The 19378-nt window shown below is 33.8% G+C and overlaps 1 protein-coding gene, 1 long non-coding RNA gene and 1 pseudogene across 2 annotated transcripts; 1 reads left to right on the forward strand and 2 right to left on the reverse strand.

The window, feature by feature from the left end:
• The first annotated feature begins 400 nt into the window (after positions 1–400).
• Positions 401–2248, forward strand: LOC133174610 (uncharacterized). Its single transcript, XM_061309711.1, has one exon. It carries the CDS (start codon positions 401–403, stop codon positions 2246–2248), a length of 1848 nt encoding a protein of 615 aa, XP_061165695.1.
• Positions 2249–2762: 514 nt separating this feature from the next.
• LOC133174611 (monocarboxylate transporter 2-like) lies at positions 2763–13813 on the reverse strand (annotated as a pseudogene).
• A 3071-nt stretch (positions 13814–16884) lies between these two features.
• Positions 16885–18411, reverse strand: LOC133174641 (uncharacterized). Its single transcript, XR_009719152.1, has 3 exons — positions 18335–18411; positions 17923–18008; positions 16885–16925 (listed from the first exon to the last, which is right to left on the reverse strand). It is a non-coding gene; the product is annotated as an uncharacterized LOC133174641 (long non-coding RNA).
• Between the last annotated feature and the right edge of the window lie 967 nt (positions 18412–19378).

Below are 19378 nucleotides of genomic sequence, written 5' to 3' on the forward strand. Positions count from 1 at the left end.
ATAGTGTGTGTTACCCGATTGGCTGAACTCAGGTATATATTTATTTTCATTTTAAAGTAAAAATATTAATGTTTGAAATAAATGATGGAATGTAGGAATATTACAGAAAATATAGAAATACCAGGGGAGATTGTAGGAGTGGGGGCTGCTGTTTTTGGCATAGTGTCATTTACTGCCGATCGCTATAAGTTGTAAACAACTGCAATTTTGACCTATAAACGCCATGGGACCCTATATTTTTTTCGGGCTTTTTTATAAGCGCTCAGAATAAAGTTTCAAATGGTGCCAAGGATTTGTCTGAAGTCGAATTAGTAGAGTACTGAGAGAGCAAAAGGTTTGTATAGAGTTCTATGGGAAAATAATTGGTACTCTTTTCCCTATACAGACTTGCATGTCAAGTATGGCAACACATAAGGAAAACGACACAATAAAATTCATCGAATGTCCAGTGTGTCGTAGATGTATCGAAGCTCCGAGGACTGACATTTCTAGTGGAGAATGGGCATCCGAATTACCACAAAATAAACTTATTCTGGCTATGTCTCTGGAACAAGATGAAAATAAAAACTGCATGATTTGCAAACGACAAGAGAAAACTGTACCTGCGAAGCACTGGTGCAAAGCATGTATGGAAGCTATTTGCGAAGATTGTAAATCATTACACAGAGCTGTGCAAAGTCTGCAGAATCATAAAATATTAAGTATTTCAGACATCAAAAAGTTGAACAGCGAAGTTGAGGTAGAAGAGTCATGTCTCTTGCACAAAGGGAAGATACTTGATGTGTTTTGTCACGACCACCAAGAGCTATGTTGTAGCATATGCCTCGTCAAACAGCATAAACTATGCAAGAATCTAGACACAGTTGAAGATATGGCTTTGGGAATTGACCGAGATAACATTCAAAATATTGCTTCGAAATATATTTGTTTGGAGAAAAGACTGGAAGATATGCTGTTAGAAAACTTGAATAAAGTAGCCAAACTCAACAGCAGGAAGCAAGAAATATGTATGAAGACAGAAGAGAAAGTTAAAGAAATCAGGTCGTTACTGGACGGTGCTCATGCACAGTGGCTGAAACGGTTTGAACAGAATCATGCAGATTCTACTGGAAACATTGAAATAGCTTCTGATGAGTTGAAACGGTTTTCTACTACAGTACATGAAGCAATAATCATACTACAATCAATGTTGAATAGTGGATCCTCAAAACAACTGTTTATTACGAATTATAGATTACAAAATCAGATTTCTGACTACATTACTCGTTTAAAATCTTTGGATATTTGGAACTTCTCTGAAGATTACATGCAACACAACTCAGACTTTCTGAGTCAAATTTCCAATGGCAAAGAATTTGAAGACGTAGCATTGTCTAAAGTACAATCTAGGATTGTGGAGAGAATTTCACAGATGAGTGCTCCAAAGATAACTGATAAAGATAATATTTTACAAAGAAGAAAAAGAATGTCTCAAATGGACTGGATGAAAGTTGAATTTAAAAAGCTATCGGAGATTAACGAATTGTCAGAAACAGTTTGTTATGGCTTGTTTATACATGACACTAGGATTATACTTTCTCTGGCTAACCCACCTTCGCTGAAGATTTACGACATCAGCAAGTCCACAGGAGAATGTGTTCACACTGAGAAGTGTCAGGACAAACCTTACGGCCTCTGCCACACTGGTTTATGTTTGAATGAACTTTATGTTTCTTTTAAAAACTTTATTAATCATTATCGAATTGAGGTCGCAGAAACTACAAAAATAACAAAACTTAGAACCATTCACTTGGAAGAGCCTATGTTGGCAATTTCTTGTGGGCCAACGTCAGTGTTTGCCGCCAATGATTCCAAGAGAATGATTTGTTCTTTGGATTTCTGCATTATACATAGTTCAGCATATACAAGTGATGGAAAGGTACCCTTTGTGTGCTCGTCGTTGATATCAGATAATCATTGTTTTATAAGAGATGGGATGGTAATAGTTGTGGATCAGAATAACAAAGAGATTTTTAAGAGTGCTCAGGATGGATATCCTCGTGGACTCGCATTTGACTCACAAGATAACATATTGGTTTGTTTTCATACGACTACTAAACTTAAACAGCTAAAACGCGAAGAAAGGGAAAGCAGAGACATTGTTTTGACAGACATGACCGATACTTATAACATTACACTTCATCCAGCAGGAGACAAGATATTGGTGTTAGACTACGAAAGAAAATGTGTTGTTTACCAAATATGCTAGAAATGGTTAATTTATGTAAAGTAAGTAAGCAGAATTTCTTATTAAGAGTCAAAGCTGACGACTCAAACACATCAGATCTTCATGCAGTTAAAGGATGGATTATCAGTAAAGTGTTCGGTGTTTTAAGGTAGGGATCGCGCACTCAAAGCATTTGACGTTTTTATGTCCAGGAAGGTCACATGAGTGACTCAATTTTATCTAGTGCACATAACTGGCAATATTTAATATTGAACAATTTTCGCAGTGTATAATTATTAGCACTCTTTAGTATGATTATGTTTGTTTAAATTGTCTTCTTGCTCGCAAACACTAAAATTTAGACACATCGATTTTGTTGTTCACACAATCATCATTGGAATTACATTTTTTTTTTCATTCATGAAAAGAATGTTTCATTTATCAGTTAAATTGCAGAGTAAATATGCTTGGAACAGGAATCGTTAATGCATAAACAAGGATAATGTTAAGCATTTTAAAGTTTAGTATACAATTATTTTACCTGCAATTGGGATTCCTAGATTCCTATAAGGGACTCGATTCCCTGTTGCATAGTTGCTATAGATAGACTGCTAGGAAACCTGCCCACTCCCAACATCCCAAGAAGTACCGAAGGGATCTCTGTATGAGTGATTCCTGAAAAGGAATGCAATAGGTATTCAGATTTTAGTCCACCTGTGTGGCACCCTATACCCCCTTCAATTAACCCCAAACCCCACCCACACCCCCAATAAAAACATCAGATTCAGGATTCTTAGCTGAAAATGAAATGAAATAAACAATTAAAAGTAATATTGTGCTGATTGTGTTGATGGGGCCAGATAATTTCAATTCTAAAAAGAAAGACAAAGAGGAGGCAAGGGTACAAAATAGAGGTGGTGAGGGTGAGATGACTGGACAAGATAGATCTAGAACAAGGGTTAATTTTAAAGCAAGTGTTAGCTCAAAATGTATTCTAGCTTTATCCTTTTCACATACGTTAAAAAACAGAAATTTACACAGAAATAGAAAACCTATGAGATGAACATGTTTTCCACTGAACAGCCACACACAACTTAACCCCCCTCCATCCCCCAAAAAGGTATTAAAAAGCTTTTTCCAATATCAATAAGCTTGCTTCAGCAGTAAAAATAATTAATTAAAAATCTATACTTATAAATTAATAACTTTTGCAAATAAACTCCGAAACGGGTGCACCAGAGTTCTTACTAACTCCTCTGTGAATACACTAGATACAAGATGATGTCCGTAAACTATATTCAGATTTCACTCGCATAGTAAGTATTGTACATTAAATTAAAAGTCTACTTCCTTTTTCTGTAAACAGCCATGAAATAGCAAAAACGTGAGTACGGTGGCGGTTCCGGTTGGCGGATCTAAGTTACTGGCAATTTTTAATGAAACTGACAACAAGCAATCGTTTATTTATTTCATTAAACGTCATCACTGAATTATTCAATCAAAATTTGATTTAAATGATATAAAAGAAATAAGTTGTGATAACCGATTAAAAAGAGAAATGTGCAAATTATTTTCTTCATTCGCCGATCTAAACATTAACGGAAACTTCTAGAACATTATATAGCATCGAGTCCGATGTTAAAAAGGAAAACGAGGCGATTATAGCTGCATGAACATAAAAAAGCTTTTGTGTGAATGGTCATTGAAATAATGGTAAATTACTTATAACACTATTAGGTGTGAATATATTTATGCATCGAAAGACTATTAGTAGGTTTTCCTAATAAATTTATAGCTAAAATTTGTATATTCCTCACTGAGAGCATAGTGGCAACGAACCCGAAGTACAATTTGTACTTCGTAATAAATTTTGCTTACCTGAAAAGAGAAAATTAATAAATAAGGTATTGTTCAAATACAATTAATAAAATTTTGTCCTTTAATCAATACATTTTTTTTTCTGAATACATGCTTTTGTATCAAATACTCGGCCTATTCGTAGGGCGTTAAAAGTTAATGTTTAGGCCTACAAGAAAAAAAATCAATTTATCATTAAAATGTGCATATTCGCTGCTTTTTTCCTTGAGGAAAATGAAATAAGAGCACCTGAAGTACAATATCCATAGCATAGTATAACAGGTTTCACAATAAATGAAATTGTTATTTTTCAAGTTTTTACAAAGGGGGGGGGGGGGGGTGACGTACATCTACTTCTGCTCCAAAACTAAATGTGGGATTTTGAACAAAGTATTTCTCTCTGCTATAAGCCTATAGGCTGTAAGTAATAGCCCTACAATATATATTATTGGAATTTTTCTGTCAGTAGTGGTATAACTTCAATTCCCCGTGCTTTCGTCTAGTAGGCTATTAGCTAAAATAATGTACCCTCTCCGATTTTTCTCATTTGGCGTATTTGAGAGAGGGCTAAAATTCTATAGGGTCACCGTAAAGGTGCAAAAATATTTTTTCACTTCAGTCAACTTCAGGTAAAATAAGTTTTGAATATTTTGAATTAAAATTTCTTCGAATAACATGAAATTTTTATTCATGATCAACATCGAAGCCCTTTGAACGCTTAAAAAAAGAATTTCATATTTTTCCAGTCGTCTTCTCCAGCTGCCATGACAGGTCTCGTGTAATTGCTTGACAATTAGGTTTGCTTGTTAAAGAACTTATCGGTGTAGATAAATGATATTACCGTATGCTATCACAAAAAACACTGAGGAATAAATGAATTCGAGATGGATTTTTATTTTTTACGTTGTAATTCAAGGAATCACTGTCTAGTTTGTTGGATATGCAGGGCATTAACGACAGTTAATGTAGACTAATTTGCATAAATTATCCCACATTTCCAACTGTCGTTAATGTCCCTGGCATATCCAACAAACTAGACAGAGATTCCTTACATTTGGATATGAAAGAAGAACGTGATTATAAATAAACAAGCTAATTCAGAGAATTTTTGTCCCCCGCTTAGGGAAAAAAGAAGAGCATGCGCAGTTGGGGGTCGGAATCCCCCCCCCCCCCCCCGGATTTGTAGAATTATTAAATGTATACATGTATATTGAAGCAAATAAAAAATGCCATTATGGATATAAAGATTTGATTGCTTATTCTTTAATATGTGTATTGAAGATTCTTTTTATATAGAATATTTATCACACTGTAATAATGATTTTATGAGTTTGTACAAGCCAGACGTCATAACTTTTTCATTTCACATGCTGAATACTATCATTTAGTAAACCCAAAAAAGAAAAAAAAAATTCCAAAAAAGGGTCGTCCGGGATTTGATCCCGGGGCCTCTCATATGCTAAGCGAGAGTCATACCCATAGACCACGGAGGCACTTGAATTTACAGCAAACAAGCTAATTCAGAGAATTTGTGTCCCCCGCTTAGGAAAAAAGAAGAGTATGCGCAGTTCGGGGGGGGGGGGGGGGGAGGGGTTCGGACTCCCCCCTCTCCCTGGATTTGTAGAATTATTAAAATTATAAAATGTATACATGTATATTGAAGCAAATGAAAAATGTCGGTTTGGATATAAAGGTTTGATTGCTTATTCTTTAATATGTGTATAGAAGATTCTTTTTATTTATCACACTGTAATAATGATTTTATGAGTTTGTACAAGCCAGACGTCATAACTTCTTCATTTCACATGCTGAATATTATCATTTAGTAAATCCCCCCCCCCCCAAAGGATCGTCCGGGATTTGATCCCGGCGCCCCTCGCATGCTAAGTGAGAGTCATACCCCTAAACCATGGAGGCACTTGATTATATAGCAAATTATTTCAAAAGGGTAGTGTCAAAAGTCAGTAATGATAATGTTGTAAGAGTTATGCTTCTTTGACTATGCAACAAGAAGTTGATCTACTCATTTCCATAATATGACTTAACTCATATTGAGTTAAGTCTGATTAAATGCAAACATTAGGTCACATATAATGTTTATATTCACGTTCGATATTGTCAAAATATTACACAATACATATTGTCTAATTTAGCCTTTACTAAACAGTTCTAATAGATGTGATGTAATTAGAATATAAAGTCGACCGACAACCTGTATTATACATAATAACTCTCCGCATGCCCCTGTGCTAAAAATAGTGCCATGCGACTTTTAATATACAATAAATAAAAAAAAATTATTTTTGAGATGCCATAGGGAGTTATGGCATAAAATTTCTTTGCAAAAGCTCAAAAGTTTTTTGAGATATCGCCCGGAAACGAACGTGTTACACACAGAGGGAATTTGTGAATTTATGACCTTGAACTTTGACCTTTAGACCTCAAAATCAATAGAGGTCTTCTTTAGGCCACAGGGAGTTGTTATATAAAATTTCATTGCAAAAGCTTAAAGAATTCGAGAGATATCGCGCGGAAACGAAAGTGTTAAAACAGACAGAATTTATGAATTTATGACCTTGACCTTTGACCTTTTGACCTCAAAATTAATAGGGTTCTTCTTTAGCAGGGTTGGCAAAAAACTGGGAAATACTCGTATTTCCCAGGACATTCATTCATATTGACATGTAGTACACCTTATTGGCTAAGATATCTACCTGGTATCACTGTTCCTGATTTAAAAAATTCTGGTTTCCAAGTAATTCCTTTAATATACATGTAATCATAACACAGTATATTCATATACCAATCATGAGTGCTTGAGTCAGATGTAGTCTATAAAGGTCTATAAAGGTCCATGAAATGAACACAAAGATCCCAATTGGGTTTTTATGTGACTAAAGAAGGATCTAAGAAAATTCTTAAATGTAGAGTACGGTATGATTCAAATCTGAGAAGAAGCCTTTAGTTTTACTCAAGGTAATTATCTCTCAAAACAGGAGCACAAAACTGTCCAGAGCAATTTGTTAAAACAACATGATTGTTTGTAATAACTACAGTGTTTATAGAAGGATGAAAACAAGTTTTTTTTTTGTTGTTGTTGTTCTTGGATTTAGAATTAATAAACTTAATAATTTTACAAAACTGAAACTTGAATTGAAAAACTTCAGTTTTTGTACAGCCAGGGAAATGTTTCAGAATGCTTTTGGGTATGGGACCTGGAGTAGGTGATACATTCTGAATATGTTATATAGCAATTTGAGACATATTCCATATTATTCATCTTCTATTTCTATGTTTATTTTATTTTTAAATTTTGTATAAGATTGAATGAATTAGAGAAATAAAAAACTCTAATAACTTAGTATTTCCCAGTATTTCCCAATATTTCCCAGTTTAGAGAAAATCTGTAGGATTTCCCGGGACGGGAAATACCGGTATTTACCACTGGTAATTCCCACCATTGGTATTTCCCAGCCAACCCTGTTCTTTAGTCCATAGGGAGTTGCTATGCAAAATTTCGTTGCGAAAGGGTTCTCGAGATATCGCGCGGAAACGAAAGTGTTACAGACAGACAGAAATACAGACGGACGGACAGACGGACGGACTGACGGACAGACCCAAATTAATATCCACCACTTTCAGTGAAAGCGGGGGAAAATTAACACACATAACAGGAAACTTGGTCGAGAACCATCCGAATGCTATTCTTGCTTTTGAACTTCCGGCTCCTAAGGACGTTATGAATAGGGCAGACGATTGCTCCGAGAAGCCCTCCTCCTCTCCTTTGATTGGCAAGTAAGTGAAAGCGGGGGAAAATTAACACACTTAACTTTCAAAGAATTATCATAGAGAAAACTGTTGGAAATGTAAGTAGTTATGCTTAAAATAAGGGATCGTAACGTCAGGATCGCTGTAAACACAACACCAAGATATGCTCGAGTTCGAAGTGCAGGAAACTTCGTCGAGAACTATCCGAATGCTATTCTTGCTTTTGAGCTTCCGGCTCCTAAGGACGTTATGAATAGGGCAGACGATTGCTCCGAGAAGCCCCCCTCCTCTCCTTTGATTTGCAAGTAAGTGAAAGGAGCGGCATATCCAGTGTTGAATAGAAGATGAGCCGTCACAAACAAAACAAAGTTATGCGATTTAAAAGGTTAAAGTCAAAAAGTTCTGTTATTAAAAATCTCTTTTCCGATCGTTTTTCTATAAAAGAACGTTAGATAATTTTACCAATGCCAGTTGACTTAAACATACTGTGGAATCGTCCTTGCTCATGGGGGACCAATGCTCGTGGATTTCGTGGGTCACCTTTACAAACGAATTTACATCTTCACGAATAATTTTTCTGTCAAGGTTTTGATTCATTTAATTTGCATTAAAATAAATGAAATAACGACCCAAAGAACAATAAAATTTTGCTTGCCCACGAACATAGTCTGCTCTTTAATTTCACAAATATGGACTGACTCTAAAAGACTTAAAAGGACATAATGAGTCAAAACCATGTTTCTTCTATGACATTTAAATTGTATCATAAAATAAAAGATTCACAAAAATTTCCTTAAAAAAGAACTGCAATACGTGCACCATATGCATGCGTTTCTAACAAAAATCAGAAGAAAAGTTTCTTAGTTGTATTAAAATTGTATATATATTATTTTGGTCTTAAACATTATTGCTTATTAAGCTGTAATAAAAAATAACAACATGGCCTTAATATTAAATTGTAAATTAAACGTATTTTCTTAATTTTTAATGTAAATATTGCATTTGAATTAATTAATCTATAAATATGAATTAAGATGTACAACTCACCCCCCCCCCCCCCCCAAACGGCAAAATAAGCAATATATTATCAAAATACTTTACATATGTAAGAGGATGATAATTAAACTACAGTGAAAACTTTAGAACTTTGATTTACTATTAATAGAAGTTATATTAATAATAAAACTTAGTAAAAACTGTAAATTTGATCTACCATAGTGAAAACTTCGAAATTTTGATTTACTAATGTGAAAACTTTGAATAACTATACACCCGTGGAATTATGTTTTGGAAACCCATTCTTGACATTTATGAAATTTCATGGTCAAAATTCATAAAAGCTTTGGAGAACTTTTTTTATAACCCGACCCCCCGACCCCCCCCCCCCCATTTGAAATTTACTACAGTATTTTTTGTTAAGGAGAATATGCTAATAAATATATACCTAAGGTATTCATAATTATTGTTCATGTCATCCTTGCGTTAAGTTGATCACGTAAAATAGCGCGAATTGTCTTTGTGAATGTGATGAGTTGTCCCGACAGGGGTTTCATCCGGTTTCACCTTGCATCCGGTTTCACTTTGCATTTATACAGTGTATTTTCTGCGTGGACCTCAGGGTCCACGCAATGAGTATAGCGGAATTTTGAAAAAAAAAAAACCCACACACTATAAAACAAGCAAAGAGAGGAATAACAAAGTTTGTATCTGCTGCATCGTTGCTAAAGTGTATTTCAAGAGCACGGCACTTTTTATGTATAGGAGAAATGCCAGAAAATGTGCGTTCTTTGAGAGGAAGAAACTGAACAAGAATCGTAAGCCCGATATTACTTTTTTTTCTCTCACAGAACAGTTTGAGTACTTTCCCCTACTTAAAACACAATTTTTTTTGTTTTGAAGATTAACAACCACCTCCTCCATTCCCCGCGCAAAATGAAGAAAACTGGTTTTGTATTCAGAATCAATGATGGTACCATACAGGCAATATTAAGTTAATTGTTTATTGAATGGATAGTCACATTTATGTAAAGAGATGTAATGCCATTTGTTGAATAGCAATAAATATTGTCTTCCACTTTGTCTGAAAATGGACAGTTGCAGATATAAAATCATATATTATTCAAAATAAGTTTGTCGTTTGCTTTGGAGAGGTAAAGATGTCTTTCTCCGATGAAGAGAGTAAAATTTGGACAGAATCAAAATATGTCTCTGTATCTCTTTAAGATAAAAAGTTAAATATTTTAATTTTTAAAATAAAATATTTGTATACTTACTTCGAGTTTGAAATTTGCTTGGTTTGGATAAGCAGGAAAATACGACACAATTCAAACAAATGCCTGAACATATAAGGAAGGATCCCTTTAATCCAAAAGTTGTGTGTAAGTAAACATAAAATGGTGGGAAACTTATCATACCCACACCTGCTCCAGCCAGGCAGATCCCCCAAGCAAGGGACATTTTTTGCACAAAATATCCTCTTTCAGAATTATTATTGATGAAAACATCACTAAATTCATTCCAATACCTGCAAAATACGATTAATTTTATAAACCACTATTTAAATTAGCGATTATAAAATCTGAAAAGAGCATTTGTTTGAATTGTGTCGTATTTTCCTGCTTATCCAAACCAAGTATGGATGCAAGTAACTATTGTTCTTGATAATACTTCGTCGGTATATCTAAATGTCTAGTTGAAGCTTAAAGCCACACAAAGTGTTTCCTTCTTCTCATGTAGAAGTTTTTGAATAAATTCTATTACATATGAATGCAAAAATAGATCTGCTAATAAGGGGGTACAATTACTAAATGTATGTTGTCAATATAGATATTGTAGAACGAAATAATGAATAAAAATGTAAAAAGAAAAGCCCTGAATGCCGAGCATATTTCAAAATTTGCAGCTCTCCACCGGCAAGTGGTGGCGTCTCCATATGAGTGAAAATTCTCGAGAGGGACGTAAAACAATTAACAAACAAAACAAAGACAATTTATTTCCATAATACCTGAAATTAAATGAATACAGCACACTTACCTGATTTTATGTTCTATTAAATTTTATCTCGTAATTTTATTTTTTCTGATGTGCATGTTTTTATAAAAATTGTATTCAATAAGGGTACATTAAGAATGCACTGACAGCTACTTCTTTACTCAAGGAAGCAATAAGCTTTGTTATATCTAAGATGACATCTAATAATTAAAACATTTAAACTGTGCTAATTATAGATAATTGTATGTTGAAGACACTGAAGATGTGCAAATATGAAAAGGTACAGGGAAAATGATTCGCCAAAAATTGTCCAAGCATATTATTTGAGGGATTTCCTCTACTTTCGTTTTACTAAAAGGAACTAAAGCTTGCAAAGGTAAGACACGTACATGTACAAGACAACGTGGATCCTGGAAAGTAGAGACCAATTTCTATCTTAATTCCCCACACATTGTCTAATTGGAAAATTATACATCAAGGACTCAGAAATTTGGAGTCTTTCAACGGAAGAAAAATTATAGACATGTAACTTCAATTAAAATTTTTGTTCTGTAAATTCATTTCTTTTATATTCAGTTAGACAAACCCAAAACTCGGAAATGATATTAATTAAGATGATTAAGAAATCTACAGAAATCAGAACTCATCATTGCTCACTCGATCAGAAAGATGTGTGTTGAATTAATTAATCTGCATGTAAAAATGTAGTTTGTTCAATTTTTCAATTGGCGTCCAGAATTGTGAATATCCTATCAAAACTTTTACATATGTGAAAGTTAATCATGTTTCAATATTTACATTTCCAAATAATTTTCTTTAAGAATCTTTGCAAATCTGAAGACTTTTTGTAGATAAACTACAACGCTTCACGCCGTCATATTTATGATGAAGCGCTTCATGAAATATGCCGGCGTGAAGCGTCGTAGTTCATGTCCTCATGAATCTTCAAAAATTAAATTCATTTCTTAAATGAAAACATGATGTCTTGTCTTCATACACATAATATGTATGTAGCGCGTGATGAATAATATTTACGAATATTTTACATGTATTGGGTTCGGAAAAAAGGAATTATGAAAGGAAACAGGTATTATGATATTTAAAAAAAAAACCAAATTGACGTTTGCATTTAAGAAACAATTTTCCGATTAATGAACTTGAATAATTATCTATTGTAGACATGATGACCAATTTATTTTGAGATAAATCTATTTCCTCTTAACAAAATACTTTTATTTCCGACATAGGACAATACTATATAAAAAAAATTGTCTATAGAAAAGGGGGAAAATAATATGATTGGACAATTTGTGAGATATCATTTCCCCTACACTATTTCAGATTTTGATCTTCACGCCTCATCACAGGTTTCAAAGTATATGTTTTTATATTCAGCACACTTAAAATGTTTCAGTTACTAGTTGTTTTTTTCAAAGATTATACAGCTTTGTGATTTCTTTGGCTTTTTATATGTTAACTTACTTTATTCAGTATTTTGACTGCAATACAATAAAATTTGAAGGAAAGTTAAATCAGGTAAGTGATCTCTATTCATTTTCAATTTAAGAATAAATTAAGTAAAATCTCCAAGAAAAATTCTGACCTTCAATTATTTCTCTCGTATCTATTTAGTGGAAATCTAAGCTGTTTGTTTCTTTGTTAAAAATTCCTACTTCATAGTTTTAGTTTGATTATCAAAAAAGTAAAGAAAAGAAAGGGGATTTTATTATCTCCAAAATTTTTCGTGCTTTTCACTTATTCTCAAGTAACGTCATTCATCTTAGCAGCTACATGTATAAGTCACCTGAGAGGATTTCGAGCGAGTTGAGCAACTTGAGTATGTGAAATCCTATTTAAAATCTACCCAAAAAATCTTATTCTAAAAGAAATAATGCTGAAATAAATAAAAGTAACAAATACTCCAACACGTTTTAAATTTTTTTTGGGGGGTGTGGGTGGGGGGAAGTTACACTTGGTCAAAGTAAGAGTTAAGGAGAGGAAGGTGCTTTCAATGCCTACAAATATTCGATTTTATAGCTTTTTTTCAGGTATTTATGTTACAAATCTGGTCGGAATTTACTTTGTCAATTATGGATACGGACATTTTAGAACAACATACCTTATTTTTAGTCAGATAACAATATTTTTTTGATTGGTAGGTTGTTTAATGTCCCATCGATAATTTTTCACTCAGATGGAGACGCTATCATTTGGTGGTGGAGGGTTGCAGTTTAGACCTGTACTTGACACCTACGACTTCGAGCAGTGAAGGATATTTTTCGTGTCAGCACCTACTGCAACACGGGGCCTGGTTTTATACGGTCTCATCCGAATGACAGGTTTCCACGTCGCACAGTGGATTCGAATCTAAGGATCAACTCTTTACGCCGCGACTCTTGTCACTGCAACAATTCACTCCGCCAGGCGTGCGACCAGATAACAAAGTATGATATTATATTTTACAGCTACCAAATTCGCTTGATCTATAACCCCTACTTCACCACTACAATATAAATTCGATTCTCTATTTTGGCAAAAGTGACTTCGTGCAATAAATTTCGTATCTATACTGCTTTTTTAAGTTTGTACATAGTTAAATCAGAAGGAAGACATCATTGTACATTATACATTTATTGCATGATCGTGAGGGAAATATGAAGATTTATTCAGCCAAGAAAAAGAAATATGATATCTCTTGGCTGAATAAATCTTTATGTTTCCCGAACATTTGTTACCATTTAATTCCCACTGCTATGGGAAACGCTTTCTGTGGAAATACACAGTACAAGTTAAATTATATCCCCTGTTAAATATAAGACTATAAAACGACAAATTATATGTTTTATTCATTGTATGTTTTATTTTATCATCAATTGTATATTTACCATGTTCATTATTGGGACGAGGTTGGTAATTAGCGTTACCCCGAAATTCCTCGACATCTTACATTCCCAAGTCACGCTTTGACTGTTTACGATTGTTTTTGTTCATGTTTACGAAGTTCGTCAGCAATAAGTCCCAAATGTACTGAACAGTAATTATCCGCGCCCTAGGTTGCATGTTTCCTTTCGTCGGTCCGATCGGCATGGCAGCATATCAAAGCTTCTATGCTAGGTGGTTATAGGGACTGTAAGTCTCGTTTACTTTCACTTTCGTTTTTTAACTTCCGGGTACCTGAGCGTTCTTGGATACAATGGATTACTGTTTCGCTTAAAGTCGTAAGCATCGCAGTGGAATTATAAAACTTGTAGTTTGTTTTGATTCCCGATTGTTGCAAAGAAGAGGAGAAAATGGATTGATAGATGCAGGTAAATAGCGTTTAATTGCTTTATTTTTTCATTACATGACGTAAACACAAGCCATTCTGAGCGGTCCAAGATTAGCCAACATACTTAAGCATAAAGGGAAAATTAAATTTTAATGCTAAAATAGTCTGTATTCAAAAGGTAAGCTTATCTACAGATTGGTTTCAGAAATAAATTGCATTGATATAGCTTACAAGGGTCTATTTTGGAGTATTGGACAGTGTGCATGAGATCGGGAATGCATCGACCATGGGAATACAAAGTTGATTACCACGTCGATAACACATGATCCTTGTAGAGAAAACATTCTATTTTTTTTAAACTTAATTACTACAGTGAATAAAAATGGACAGCTCATTCTGTAGTCTACCCTGTCTACATGGTCTATCCAGAAATAAAAATAGTCACACACACTAAAAAAAAACAATCATTTTTTATTCTACAAAGAAGAAGGTATTTTTTTCATGTACACATATTAACTGCCAAGCTTCATGACGCCCTCCCCCCTTTCCAATACTCCTACAATTATGACAGATATTTTTTCTTGAAATAGGAATTTTTCTCCATATGTCATTATATATTACAGGGCTGCACAAGGTACTGAAAAAGGGACAGTGCTTTGAGTGAATGTGTTATCCATGTATCTGCAAATGAATGCATGACTACGGGTAACAGAATATTTAAGGAATAACTGTCTAATTTTTTGGTTTCATGATGTGATCAATCAAGTGGCTTGCGTGATAATTTGCATATACGCCGAAGACGTTTATGCATAAAATTATCACGCAAGCCAATCGATTGATCATCGTCATGAAACCAAAAAATCTGACAGTTATTCCTTACATATACATGCTCTTGATCCTGCAAATTCACGTGCTAAAAGTTTCGTTTCTGTCTCTATTTGTCCCGCCCCGCACGTGATATTTTTTTCACCACGCCTATCGATGAACCAGTAGATTGATGTAGAAATAAAGTATTTTTACTATTTGAAATTTTATCTCGGACAAAGACATTGGAAATGTAAATATATAGTAATAAAGATTGTTGGCTGTGCAGAATGTTTGCGCATTCGTTTCACCTTGATGTTTTCTTTCAAATGCATTCTAAAACAAGAAAAATATTACTTGTTTATTTTGGGTAATGTGAAATTGTTACCCCTTGAAAACCATTGTTCGCCTCGGTCAGCGATGGTTTTTGATGAATAACAATTTCATGTTATCCTAATAAACATGTAATATTTTTGTTATATGTACTTCTATTTGTAAATATTAATGACTGCGAAAAACATAAATATTTATCAATCAGTAAAATCAATTTAATACACTATAAATACACAAAAGGACAAATTTGTATATAATTCTCTATGATTTGGTTAATTAGTTTATATAAAGGATGTAAATGGGGCATGACATATCATCGTTAATATTCAAGAAAGTGTTCACTGTTTTTCTTGTGGATGCTCCTTTCCATCTGATGTTTTCCAGGTTTTTGTGAAAAGTTTTCTTAAAAATGGCACCATTCAACTACAAATACTATGCCGGTGGAACTGTGACATCAATCAACTGCTCATGACACTGCTAACTGCCAGAGAATTTATTTTTTTTTTGTTTCATTTGGGACAAACATTTTACACCTGCAAATTGGTACTTCATGAAATGCTTGGAGGATGCTACATGTAAAGGCTACTGAAATTCAAAGTCATATGTAGTGCAAAAGGATTGATACAAAAGTTATAAAATTATGAAGTTTTCTATTCTAACTGACGAGTGCGACTGAAGTTTTTAAGGATGCCCCGTCTGATATCATAGGTACAACTGGTCACTGTCCTTTGTTCGTTACACATGCAGACAACTCGTAGCTCCAAATGATGCTTAATTGTTTTCCTCAGATTTATAACCTGGATAGATCTCTGATGCAGTAATTTAGAGTCATGTCTTTTCACTGTCTCAAAGTACTGAAATAAAAATAATTTTGATTAAAATATATTTTTTAATTCATATCATTAAATTTTTAAGCTACTGAAATTCAAATTAATTAGCTATTGGTAAATGGAAATCTTTAATTGATGAGCAAGCCTTTGCATTGTCAGATCCTTTTCTGAAAGGGTCACTTACCTTTAACAATGTCAAGACAGGTGAGGCAACTGGCTGGTCTTCATGCTGGAAGTGTGTGTTAACTCTGTAATCTTCTTAAACAAAACCATCCAGTGATGTCCTAGGATTGCCAGATGAGCAGACATAAACCTGTATTTAAGAAAAGATTCTGTAATATGACATAGAATTTTTGCACAGCTTGACACAGAACTGATGGTAATTTAGGTGCCTGCAAAATATGCTTTAAATCTGGCATTTATTTTTTTATTAAATACAAATCAGAACAAAATTTTTCCTTTTACAGAACAAATTATTTTCATTATAAAGAATATACTGTGTTAATACATAAATACATATAACCTGTATTATTGGGTATTTTCACCCGATTTTAATTTTTAATATATTCACTCTTTCACTCTTGAAAACAATTTTGCCCTTTTAAAATTTGACGAAGCACATTTGTGTTTAAAAGATATATGCTGCCTTCTTTGAATTTGCCCCGCTTTAAATTCACCTACTTGTAATGAGGGCCGAATGAGAAAAATAAAACTTAACTGGGGCGAAAAATTCCAAGAACAAAGTACCAATACTTGCCCACCTGTTTCACTATAACTCGTCCAGCTTTACAATATTCTGTTATACCATTGCTTTCATGCGATGAACCCCAGTGGATTGGTGGTCTCTTTTCCAAATTATATGCATTTTCTAAAATGAACGAATTTGTGAAGTTATAAAATTTAGTATTACAAGTTATTAAAGACAGTAAAACAATGTTAACAACATTTATATGCAAATGAACCTCATTTAATGCAGTAGAGTGAATAGACGAATGAATGCAAAATTGTACTTATGTGTTAAAGACTATATTGTTCTTTGACATTATTGTTAGCCTAATTTTTAAATACAATTTAGTGTTATAAATGATTCAGATGCATAGAAAAATTTGTCCAATGGTGGTTTTTTTTTTTTTTTTTTTTTTTTATTTATTTTTTTTTTTTTTTACACTTTGATGTTTCTTGAGAGATATATCATATACATCGCTGACACGTTGGTTATATGCATATGTGACATTTGTGAATATTAATTAGACCCATCATTGATCAATCCTTGGTTTCTCACTAGAAAACCACTATGCTACTGTGCTTTTTTTTTTAGAAAAATACAAGGTATAAAAAAAAAAACAAGTACAAACAAGTACACAAAACTGCTTGGTTTCATAGATTTCTTTCTTCTCAGCATAGATCTATATTAATTACAACTATATCACTCTCACAAGAAATGACAATTCATTCAAGTTATGGGGGTACAATATTTGTCAGTGTCATGTTAATTAAGAAAAAAAAGCATCTACTGGATCAAGAAAAAGTGTCCAAATCATAAAGGACTTCAAAAATCTTAAATCTCTCAATAAAAAAGTCCCGAAATGCCTGAATACAGTTTAGATGAATGATGGGTGAATGTGTAAAAACCTGTGGGAGAAAAGTTAAGCACCACTGGACAAATCCTTTATAAATGATTGACAACTTATATTGAATATATTGAATACCCTTTTCACAATTGGAAACTCAGCGTTAATAATATTCCATACTTGATTGAGTTGTCACCTGATGTACCTATAATTCTTTACTATTTTTAATATGCTTTATGTGTATTATCAGAGTAAATGTAAGTCCAAGAACTTATTTTGTGACATTATTCATACCTGTATTTGAGTTGCCTTTTGAGGATACAGATTATTCAAATCGATGTACATGTAGTCTTCGGTGCTGCAGTTCTCTTGTACTTTAGCTATAAAATGAATCTTAATGTATACATTTGTGTAAGATGAAAGAATATTTCAAACACTGAAACAGACTGAAACCTTAACAGACTGAAACTTTAACCTAAAATTCCTCTATAACATGCTCTCTAAACTGAAGAATATGGTCATATTATTGCAGTCATGTGAATTTTGTTCAATGATAAATACAGAGAGAATTGGCAGAATATATAAAGAAAATCTATCCTTGGGAAATATGTTCTTTCAAACATTGAATACTTAAGACTAGACTCACTGGCACGCAACTGCTAAAATTCTGTTGATAAATGAATCGTATTCTGAACAAATTATTTACCCAAACAAAGGTGATGCAGTCACAAGATGACGTTCGTACCCATCGGGCACTTACACTATTCCTCTTTTATCAGCTGGTATAGACATCATTGTTCTCGAATTCAAGAAAAATCTGTTAATAAATTAATTGGAATGATGATTACAAAACTATTCCATTCAGGTATAATACAAGACACTTCGATTTCCCCCAAGAATACACAAGAAACAGGTGACATTCTCCGACTTGTTTACCTGTACTTCGATCGAAATTCTCCTCCTGGATGCTCGCATCCAAGCTTTAATGACACTCAATTCATCCATCGTACGTCGGAGATCCCTTCGGCTTTGTACAACTGCTTAATCTTTCCTTGTACGCTTTGTGTAAACCATAAACATGTGTAATCCAATACACATCTCCATGTGTGAGGTACCCGGAAGTTAATATTATCAAAAAATCTCGCTAGTCACGTGACGAGACGTACAGACCCTATTTTCACTTTGTCGTGACGTCACGACAATCGAGCCCGATGTCAATATAAGCGAGCGCAAATCGATCGACCAGTCAGTTTGTCAGTTGACTTTTACAACTCACATCGCCAGAATGTCTGGGAGTGAAAGTCGATAATAATTATAGTGAATTGTTCTGTGGGAGAAAATTAGTGGGAGGTGAAATAACTCTCCCACAACTATGCCCTGTTCACACGGAGAGTTTAATTCGAATTAAACGTAAGTTACTGCGAATTAAATTTGATCCGCGTTCACACGGAGAATTTAATGCGAATTAGTTTAAATCGAATTAGTTTACTGCGCATTAAAATATTTCGCATTAGCTCCGTGTGAACGCTAAGCGAAGCTAATTCGAATTAAATTTTGACGCATGCGTAAGGGCAGAATTTAGTCACTGACCACATGTCGATGGTCAAATATAGGTACTTGTGCTATTTTTGAGTGGAAAACAAAGGAAAATTATGTAAATCACTAAAATGTGCACAGACACTATGACATTTTGTCAAATGTGTACACATCTGCTCTGCACAATATGACGTGATTTGTAAATGACGTCATA

The sequence above is a fragment of the Saccostrea echinata genome, unplaced genomic scaffold (assembly GCF_033153115.1).
Source record: "Saccostrea echinata isolate AGI-Se365-2 ecotype Australia unplaced genomic scaffold, CSIRO_AGI_Sech_v1 ptg000058l, whole genome shotgun sequence".
Taxonomy (NCBI): Eukaryota; Metazoa; Mollusca; class Bivalvia; order Ostreida; family Ostreidae; genus Saccostrea; species Saccostrea echinata.